This window comes from Rhinoraja longicauda, chromosome 37 (genome assembly GCF_053455715.1).
Source record: "Rhinoraja longicauda isolate Sanriku21f chromosome 37, sRhiLon1.1, whole genome shotgun sequence".
Classification (NCBI taxonomy): Eukaryota; Metazoa; Chordata; class Chondrichthyes; order Rajiformes; family Arhynchobatidae; genus Rhinoraja; species Rhinoraja longicauda.
Genome location: NC_135989.1, coordinates 18640835 through 18651509, shown reverse-complemented (window position 1 = coordinate 18651509; position 10675 = coordinate 18640835). Strand labels below are relative to the sequence as shown.

The 10675-nt window shown below is 47.7% G+C and overlaps 1 protein-coding gene across 4 annotated transcripts in view; it reads left to right on the top strand.

Moving 5' to 3' along the window:
- Window positions 1-395: 395 nt before the first annotated feature.
- The window catches only part of elavl3 (ELAV like neuron-specific RNA binding protein 3), a 135311-nt gene continuing 125031 nt past the window's right edge, over window positions 396-10675 (top strand). Inside the window, exon 1 of one of the 4 annotated variants that reach the window (XM_078429555.1) lies at window positions 396-524. In XM_078429555.1, coding sequence (XP_078285681.1) covers window positions 456-524 — 69 coding nt within the window. In that variant the 5' untranslated portion in view covers window positions 396-455. Of the gene's footprint in view, window positions 525-761; window positions 869-10675 lie in introns of those variants that run through there. The other 3 variants (XM_078429556.1, XM_078429557.1, XM_078429558.1) reach the window with 3 other exon arrangements.

Here is a 10675-nt window from a genome sequence, read left to right as displayed (position 1 = left end):
TGAAGCTCTTGGTACCGCAGGTGAACAATGTCCCCTGACAACTGGTTATGCTGCCCTGCCTTTGTGCAATGCAGTGTGCTTTAGAGAAAGGTGAGGAGATGATTCCCACTGGCACCGTACAAAAGCCCTGCCACTTTATGTTACTTGTAGAAGCAAGGTGCTACCTCCCTTCAAACCAACACGCTGTGAAACTGCAATTCAGAATAACAACATGGGAAAATATTGATACCTCATTCTGAGCACTCAATGGTTAACATCAGCGGCATCCCCTTCTCCCCTCAACATCCAACATCTCCCTTGTCCTTTGCATCTTTGTCTTATTCGTTCTGCCTCTCATCTATTTTCTCCCTCCCTCTCCCTCTCTCTCTCTCCCTCTCTCTCTCTCACACACACACACACACACACACACTCCTGTTCCCCGTGGGAGAGCTGCAATCTTGTTTCCCTCAAACAGAATGGCGCATGCCACGAGAATGAACAGATGCTCGCACACAAGGGAAGATTCCCCTCGCTCTGCATTCAAGGTACAATTTGGTTGCTGTTTCGTGTTTGAAGTTCGACGTGTGAATATTTTATAATGTTGCCCCCCCTCCCCCTCCTCCCAAAAAAATATAGAAACGGGACGTGATTTATTTCCAGCCTGAAATGTAGATAATTCTACGCATGAGGAGGAGTGGTGGGGGTTAAGGGGTTGGGTCGGGACAGTTAAGGTTCTGCTTGATGCACATCAGACCTGCTGACAGTTGTGAGTGCTGATAGATTGGCAACTTGGGATTTGAAGGCTGAAGCAAGGTGTCCTGTGAGATCGGCACTCACTGCCGGCCAAGGTATGACGTTGGTGCAGTTTGATCGCAGGAAGAAAGCTCTGGTAGGTGTAGGCGATGAGATCTTTCTTTAATATATAATCGGTGGTGTGGGTTGGCCAATTTTGTTCGCTACCTTTGGATGGGACATTGTGATTTTATTCCTCTCGCTGGTGGATAGTAGGCTGATGGCTTTTGTTTGTAATGTCCATATCTGTACAGAGACCTGAAGGGTGGATGTTGTTACTGTAACAATAGTAAAAGGCTTTGATCTGGTTTCCTGTAACTGCCCAGAGGAAAGGAATCATCGCTGACTTCCACAGGGACCAGAGTCTTTTCATTTTTATAAAAATCTATCTCGCTTTAAGTCGCTCTGTCTCTCGCTCGCTACCGTAAATTTATATTTGAGTTCTTGCAATGTTTAATAAGCTGGAGGTTTTGTCAAAATGCTGAGAGATGGGATTGGCAATATTGTAGTGGGGGGAGGGGGAGATCTGTTCAGATCGAGGAGTGGTTCGTCGGTGAAATCACCGCAGTGTTTTATCTTCTGCTAATAAATTGTCAGAGATCAGTGATGCTGTGTTGAGCCATTTCCTTCATGAGAACCTTGTGTTTCAATGTCCCTGACCGTGGTCCTGAATCGCCAGCGATCTCACTCTCGTTTTGTACAGACTTCTTCCATTAGGAATTTCTTGCTTGCCGGCAGAAATCTTCGATCGGACACAGATGCCTTTCTGCATGCAGCAATCTTTCTCGTTTAATAAGGTTTCTGCTCAGAATTAATTATTCAAGGATTTCAATGCCTGGAGAAAGTGGGTGGAATTTGGGACGATCTCTCGGTTTGCGGGAGACCGCAGTTACTGCTCTTCACGTCAAAGTTTGTCACCTTCAACCCTCCTCGTTTCTCAGCATCCAACACACACACCCCTGGCTGTCCATCTTCTCCCATTGTCTGCACTTGTCACAGAACCCACAGACACGGGAGCTGTGAACCAGTTTCATCAGCAGATTTCAAAACGTGTAAAATACTAACATACCGCACCCAACATTGAACAATCTTACACCGCCCTTAGTTTCCTTGGTCTTCCCTGCCAATGCAGTGCGGCCCTCACTTCTGCCACACCATTGCAAATCAACATGATCGAGGTTTCTTCATGAAACCTGCAGGGAGGAAGGAATTATACCAGGAACGCAATGGGCAGCGGATGATCAGTCCTGACCTGAAGCGTCACCCATTCCTTCCTCCAAAGATGCTGCCTGACCTGTGGAGTTTCTCCAGCACTTGTGTGTCTATCTTCGAGCAGAGGATGAGACGTATTTACCAATCACAGCACAGAAGAGGCCATTCAGTCCATTGGGTCTATCCTGTCCCACCAGTCCTATCCCATCGAGCACTAACCGTGCTGCCCATGGCCTTTCTGCCCATCTTTTCAAGGCTAACTCTTGCCACTGAAATCCCTAAAGTCTGGCCATTGCCTTGTCACAACCCTGCACATTTCTCCCTCACATGCTCCACCTTTCCGTCTGGACATTCGATGGTCACACTCCCTTCTACAGGGTAGAGGAATCAAGAACCAGAGGGCATAGGTTTAAAATGAGAGGGGAATGATTTAATAGGAACCTGAGGGGGGGGGGGACTTTTTCACACAGAGGGTGGTGGGTGTATGGAACAAGCTGCCGGAGGAGGTAGTTGAGGCTGGCCCTATACAACATTGAAAGTCATTTGGACAGTTACATGAAAGAAAAGGTTTAGTGAGATATGGACCAAACACGGGCAGGTGGGACAAGTGTAGATTGGGCATCTAGGTTGGCATGGGCAAGTTGGGCTGAAGGGCCTGTTTCATAAGATCATAAGTGATACGAGCAGAATTGGGCCACTCGGATCATCAAGTCTATTCCACTAATCAATCATGGCTGATCTATCTCTCCCTTCAACCCCCATTCCCCTGCCTTCTCCCCATAACCTCCGATACCTGTACAATCAAGAATCTATCTATCTCTGCCTTAAAAATATCCACTGACTTTGCCTCCACAGCCTTCTGTGGCAAAGAATTCCACAGATTCACCACCCTCTGACTAAAGAAATTCCTCTCATCTCCTTCCTAAAAGAACATCCTTTCATTCTGAGGCTGTGCCCTCTGGTCCTAGACTCTCCCACTCGTGGAAACATTCTCTCCACATCCACTCTATCCAAGCCTTTCACTATTCTGTGTTTCAATGAGGTCCCCCCTCATTCTTCTAAACTCCAGCGAGTACAGGCCCAGTGCTGACAAACGCTCATCATATGTTAACCCACTCATTCCTGGGGTCATTCTTGTAAACCTCCAGAGCCAACACATCCTTCCTTGGATATGGTGCCAAACATTACTCACAATATTCCAAATGTGGCCCGACCAGCGTCTTGTAGAGTCTCCACATCACATCCCTGTTTTTGTGTACGAGTAAAGTCATATTGTAGCTGTATACAACGTTGGTCAGGCCACATTTGGAGTATTGTGTGCAGTTCCGGTCGCCCCATTGCAAGAAGGATGTGGAGGCTTTGGAAAGGGTGCAGAAGGGAAACCTTTGGAAAGGTTTACCAGAAGGCTGCCTGGATTAGAGGGTTTCAGCTACAAGGAGAGGTTGGATAAACTTGGATATTTTCTTTGATGCATCAGTGGTTGAGGGAAAACCTGAAAGGAGTTTATTGGAGGAATAGATAAGGTAGACAGTCAGAACATTTCTTGTCAGGGTGGAAATGTCAAAGACTGGAGGACATGGTTTTAAGATGTGAGGAGTAAAGTTTAAAGGAGGTATGGGGCCCAAGACTTTTTATACAGAAGGTGGTGAGGGCGTGGAACATGCTGTCAGAGGTGGTGGTGGAGGCAGGTATGGTAGTGGGGACCAAGGGGAGAGTGCAGGACCATGGGAATGAGGAGTTTGGCCGTGACCCTCACCACCATTAGAGCGGCTCCAAGGCCCAACAGATCCACTCCTGCACCTGCTCCCCATGTCCTTATAAATGGCCTGTATTACAATGGACCAGAGTGTGAAGGTGGAGATACCCGGCCAGAGCAGCACCTCACCTAGCTCAGGTGATGATGGCCAAACTGTAATCCCAGACCATCAGACTTCTGAGTGCGACAGGTGGAAGCTGAGGATTACAATGTTCCCTTTAGTTCAGAGCGGAACGGTCAAATACAGAACCAGATTAATGTCCTTCCCCAGGTATGTGGTGTTGGGAGACAGGAACCCTGACCACAAGCGTAATTTGCAGATCGCTTGATGTGTGAGAATGAGAGAAGGGTTGGGTGCAGATCATGGGGGCAAACGGGGGAGAACAATGTCAGAGGGTTCCAGGGGGTTATGAAGGACCAATCCCATTGCTCTGTTGGGTGATAGCACAGGTCCAGTGGGCCGAATGTCACTTTTTATACCAGTATCTCTGGCCCAGGCTGGGAGGTTTGAATGAATATGATCTAAAGCAGATCCCACTGTATTCATAAACCCCAGCTCACAACTCCCGGCCTCTTGGGCAAGGAAACAACTATTCTGTACTATCATTTTGGAAGCAATTGAAAAAGGATCAAGGTTTGACTGAATTCTAGCATTGGTGCCTTCACCTCAGGTTCTGGGTGGGTCTTGCAGGTGGGCAGCCCAGTTTGACCTTCTTGCCCCACTCAATAAACAAGTTTGACTTCACTCTTGAGCAAACACTGAGAACTTCCAATGTTTTGAATCTCCGGAATATTTTGTCTTAGTTCAAAACAGCGCCTCAATAATATTACTGCCTTGTGGACATTTCAAGTCTTCTGTTAATTGCATTCACCATAGAATAAATGCAATTGTTAATATCATATCATAGCAGGAGCAATGTCAAGTATTTTAGGACTTTCATTGGCAAGACAATGAGATTTGCAACCCCAGGCACGACTCACTGCTGTTTCATGATCATCACCTTCAGACAGCAACTATGTCTGCAAACTTTACATCACGGGAGTAGGCAAGGGAAGAGTTGGCCATCTCCACCACCAGGCAGTGCCATCACCACCTACCTGATCTCAGCATGAGCTCCACTATGCTGCCCAATTCCTGCAACACCCGACTCCAATGTGGAGCAAAATCAATCTCCCTTGCACTGTATACAGTGACCAAACCCCTACAGCTCTCCAGGGAAGAGAACTCCAAAGAGTCACAACCTTTGGAAATAAATTCTTCCTCATCCCCAATATATTCTGAAGGCCCCAGATGTTAATTCTCTGTGAGAGGAAACATGGCCCAACATCTACGCCATCAAGCCCCCTTCAAATCTTAGATATTTAAATAAGTTCACCTGCTCTCAGGAATCCATCTTGCAAACCTTCTCGGAATCCAATTTTGCCTTTACATGAAACATGCTAAGTAATGCAAGCTATTGTGTATGTTTGCTAGAGCTGGCAAAGTTCTCTCGAGAGCAAGATTACGAGGAGACATAGAAGATGTGTACTAAATGGTTTTACAAGATGACAGATGGAAATTCACAATTAAAACCAGGAATGCTCAAAACACTCGGCAAGTCAGACAACATCTGTGGAAAGAGATCAGTTAATGCATCAGGTCAATAAAATTAATTGGAGCTGGAAAAGGGAGAAAACAGGTTGACTCTTTGTTGGGGAGATGGTAGGAAGAGAAGGGTGGAATAAAGGGTTACCTCTGACAGAGCAAGACGCAGTCAGAGATGTTGTTGAGATCAGAAAGCAGAGGAGAATGCTTTGCATGTCGAGCACTGTCCGGAGGGGAAATAGCTGAGTTAAGGTGGAAATTCTTCCTGGTCACAGGTTGAATGCACTGCAGGTACGGTGGCCCCATGCATTGCAGTGGCTGCATCCCGGAAAACATGCCCTGTTGTGATTTCCCATCATATGAAGTCGCATCATCTGTACATGCGTGAAGAAATGCACGTTGTAAAAAGGATCATTGGTGTGTTGATTTATTTATTTTTTTCACGTAAATTCCATATCTCACATTTTGGAATAGTGACATAGAAACATAGACAATAGGTGCAGGAGGAGGCCATTAGGCCCTTCGAGCCAGCACCACCATTCATTGGGATCATGACTGATCATCCACAATCAGTAACCCGTGCCTTCTCCCCATATCCCTTGATTCCACTAGCCCCTCGAGAGAGCTGTGACCTGTAAAGTCCATTGGGAATTTACAATTCCCAGTAGTATGTAACATGGCAGTAACATGGGTGTGTGGGACATTCAGAACGACAGTGGGATTGACACACACTGGTCATTAGTGCATGGGCAAACAAGCAAAGACTGCACCAGCCATTGGTAATTGTAGGGCACTGTCTTAAACTAATCAGCAGTGGAGATTGCAGGGAGGGAAGGTGATATCTACGCAGATTAACGGTGTGACCAAATTCTAGTTATGTTTCTAGATTTGTTTAATATTGTCACTTGTACAGCGAAAAGCTTTTTTGTTGCGTGCTACCCAATCAGAGAGAAGACTGTACATGATTACAATCAAGCCATCTACAGTGAACAGATACAGGATAAAGGGAATATCATAATGTTTAAACAGGAATAGGATAAACAGCAGGTGAGGCAACATCTGACAATAGACAATAGACAATAGGTGCAGGAGGAGGCCATTCGGCCCTTCGAGCCAGCACCGCCATTCAATGTGATCATGACTGATCATTCTCAATCAGTACCCCGTTCCTGCCTTCTCCCCATACCCCCTGACTCCGCTATCCTTAAGAGCTCTATCCAGCTCTCTCTCTCTGCAGGGAGGGGGGGTTAGGACACCAACTGGTTAGGACACCAACTGGTTGGCTGCTCATGGAGACTGCCGGGGTGGATGGTTGGGCAGAAGCCATTGTATATTGATGCCGTGAATGAGAGGATTTAAACTTCATAGAAATTCTTCCTCAATTTAATTTTTAGTCTTTTATACTTTTGAAGATAGAAAATTATGAGTGGCTTGGAGAAGGTAGAAAGAAGGGGCCGATTCCCTCTCACCCGTTTCAGTTTCAGTTTAGTTTATTGTCACGTGTACCGAGCGAGGCACAATGAAAAGCTTAACCAGGGCTACATCTTTAGGGTGGTGGGTGGAAGGATTAGCTAGGAATGCAGGATAATTATTCCACACAACCCGAGGAGGATGTTGGGAACTGACTGCCCTGGAGAAGGTGAGGGCAGGAACCATCCCCACAGTTCGACAGTCCTAGCGAGTCATGAAATGAGAGCTCAGAAATGGGAGTGATGGAAATAAGATCATTGCTGGTCAGTCTGGAAACAATGCAGTGAATGTATTTCCCCACACACCGTTAGTGAGTGTTCATAAGTGAGTTCGTAAGTGATAGGAGCAGAATTAGGCCATTCGGCCCATCAAGTCTACTCCACCATTCAATCATGGCTGATCTATCTCTCCCTCCTAACCCCATTCTCCTACCTTCTCCCCATAACCCCTGACACCCGTATTAGTCAGGTGTACCGAGTGAGGTACAGTGAAAAGCTTTTTTGTCCTGCACCTATGGTAGCACAAGGAAGGTTAGCCTTGGGCACTGGTTTAAAAATAAATCTACAACAAAACGATTATCTTTATCAGGCTAATGTCCAAATAAATAATGCCTCACATGGTTTCTGGAATGTTCTTCCCAGCACATACAGTAATTAGTGTTTTATTCACAAGACCACAGGATAAATAAACCCATTTAAGCATTTCCGTCTTAATTTAAGGATGTAAGGGTCTGTGTGGCAATTCACTCATCTCAGCTTGAGACAAATTCTGCAATATTAAAATAATGCTTTTCTCAAATATCTAGATGAAAGGCTCTCGTTCCAATGAAGTAGATCATTTGTATTCAAATCATTTACCTTTTTTTAAAGATAAATAGGAAAAGAAAAGGAATCCAGAAGCACAAACAAGCATTGTTGTGGCCCTGCACTGAGCAGCAGACCCATGCTGTGTGAAGGAAAACAATTTCACTTACACAAAGACTTCGCAATTTACTCCTAACCTTCCCTTTACAAAATAAAAACACACAGAAACCCTCTCACACGCACACAAACACGTGTTGACACACTCACACTGATGCACACACACAAACCCACACACACAAACACACCCACTGATGCGCACACACACACACGTGCAGACACACACACACATTCACGCACACAAACCCCCACACACACACACACACACACACAAACCACACTCACACCCACTAACCCATATACAAACACACCCACACCCCCACACACCCCCACACCCCAACCCACACACACTCACACACAAACACACATACTGACACGCACTCACACACACACACATTCACGCACACAAACCCCCACACACACGTGCAGACACACACCCACACCCCCACACAATCCCACACACACTAACGCACACACACCCCAACCCACACACACTCACACAAACACACATACTGACACACTCACACACACGCACGCACACTCACACTCACACACCTTCAAGGCACGTCAGGAGTGTGATGGAACATTCTCCACTTGGAGTCATAGAGTGATGGGGTGTGGAAACAGGCCTTTTCACCCAACTTGCCCACACCGACCAACATGTCCCATCTACACTAGTCCCACCTGCCCAGTTTTGGCCCATATCCCTCTAAACCTGTGCTATACATGTACCTGTCTGATTGTTTCATAAACGTTGTGATAGATGCTGGAATGGAGGAAATCTGTAGGACAGGCTGCGTTGGAGGAGGCAGGGTTTTGGGTCAAGATGGCAGGGTTTTGGGTCAAGATTGCAGGATTCTGCAGGAGTCAGGCTTGGGCAGAGGTCAGGGGTGGTGTGGTTGCTGTTGCCTTTGGTCTGAGGCACAGCTTGAACCACTGGATTCAGTGTGTATGTTGGTTCATGGGAATCCCGTCCATCTGTAGCAGGTCCCGGTGATGGCCCTGATGGGTGTCCACACTCTCCCCTTACACAAGCCGGCCCACATTGTTCAGACAACCGAACTACGGTTGGTCGTGCCGGATTGTAACTGCAGATGCTGGTCCAAATTGAAGATAGACACAAAATGCTGGAGTAACTCAGCAGGTCAGGCAGCATCTCAGGAGAGAAGGAATGGGTGACGTTTCGGGTCAAGACCCTTCAGTCTGAAGAAGGGTCTCCACCCGAAACGTCACCCATTCCTTCTCTCCCGAGATGCTGCCTGACCTGCTGAGTTACTCCAGCATTTTGTGTGAACCACGGTTGGTCAATCAGTTGGCTTCTGTAAGTTGGCCTTTTAGTTGGAGGGTAGAGTATGTGGGAGAGTGATGGGAATATGGGGAGAATTAAATGGGATTAGTGGAACACTGTGTAAATAAATGGTCAACATATGCTCAATGGGCTGAATGGCCTCAGTAGGAGGTGACCCTAAGTAATCTCACAGCTGCACTGATTCAGTCTCAGAATCACAGACCTCAAGTCTGTAATGAATTTCCACATTAGAGGCTCTTGGGATTGGAATAACTGATCTCTTGACAGACTGCGTTTCCGAAGGATAAACTGAAATAAAGGCTTTTAAAAAGTCTGCCATCAATTATTCAGTCAGTGCACGGAGACAGATCAAAGCCAGCGAGGGGAGAGGGGGGCCTTTGCCAATGAGTGTTTCAAACTCCCAGACAACTGGCGAAATAAAGCGTAAAACACTCCGTGACAGCACTGCCATTGGCTCCATGATGAGCTGCCATTGGCCGCTCCATGACGAGCTGCCATTGGCCGCTCCATGACGAGCTGCCATTGGCCGCTCCATGACACACGCCATTGGCCGCTCCATGAGCTGCCATTGGCCACTCAATGATGCACTCCCATTGGCCGCTCCATGATGCACTCCCATTGGCCGCTCCATGACACACACCATTGGCCGCTCCATGATGAGCTGCCATTGGCCACTCTATGATGAGCTGCCATTGGCCGCTCTATGACGAGCTGCCATTGGCTGCTCCATGACACACACCATTGGCCGCTCCATGATGAGCTGTCATTGGCTGCTCCATGACACACGCCATTGGCCGCTCCATGACACACGCCATTGGCCGCTCCATGACGAGCTGCCATTGGCCGCTCCATGACACACGCCATTGGCCGCTCCATGAGCTGCCATTGGCCAGTCAATGATGCACTCCCATTGGCCGCTCCATGATGCACTCCCATTGGCCGCTCCATGATGCACTCCCATTGGCCGCTCCATGATGAGCTGCCATTGGCCACTCTATGATGAGCTGCCATTGGCCGCTCCATGATGAGCTGCCATTGGGCGCTCTATGGCACACGCCACTGGCCGCTCCATGATGAGCCGCTCCATGACACACGCCATTGGCCGCTCTATGGCACACGCCACTGGCCGCTCCATGATGCACTCCCATTGGCCGTTCCATGATGAGCTGCCATTGGCCGCTCTATGGCACACGCCATTGGCCGCTCCATGATGAGCTGCCATTGGCCGCTCTATGGCACACGCCATTGGCTTCTCTGGGCCGTGCTGCCATTGGCTGCGTTTCATTCACCTGGTGCTTCTGTCCAACCGAACCACGTAACCTTCCATCATCGAGCGTTAGAACCACTTCTACGTGACATCACAGGAGATGATGCCTGTGGTCTATGTGATCACGCTCACTATAATGTCTGAAGAAGTGAAAAGGACCCAAAACGTCACCTGTTTCTTTTCTCCAGAGATGCTGTCTGTCCCGCTGAGTTGTGTCTGTCCACTTTAAGGTCTACATTGGTAGAGCTCAATGAGGCCGATGTGGTGATTGATTCTTTCTCATTCACTTGCGCAGTGGTCTAGGTATTTGTAAGCACTACTCAGCTGGCCACTGTGCTGGTCCCAGGGATGGGGAGGGGCAGGTTGAACATTCCCACCACACTCT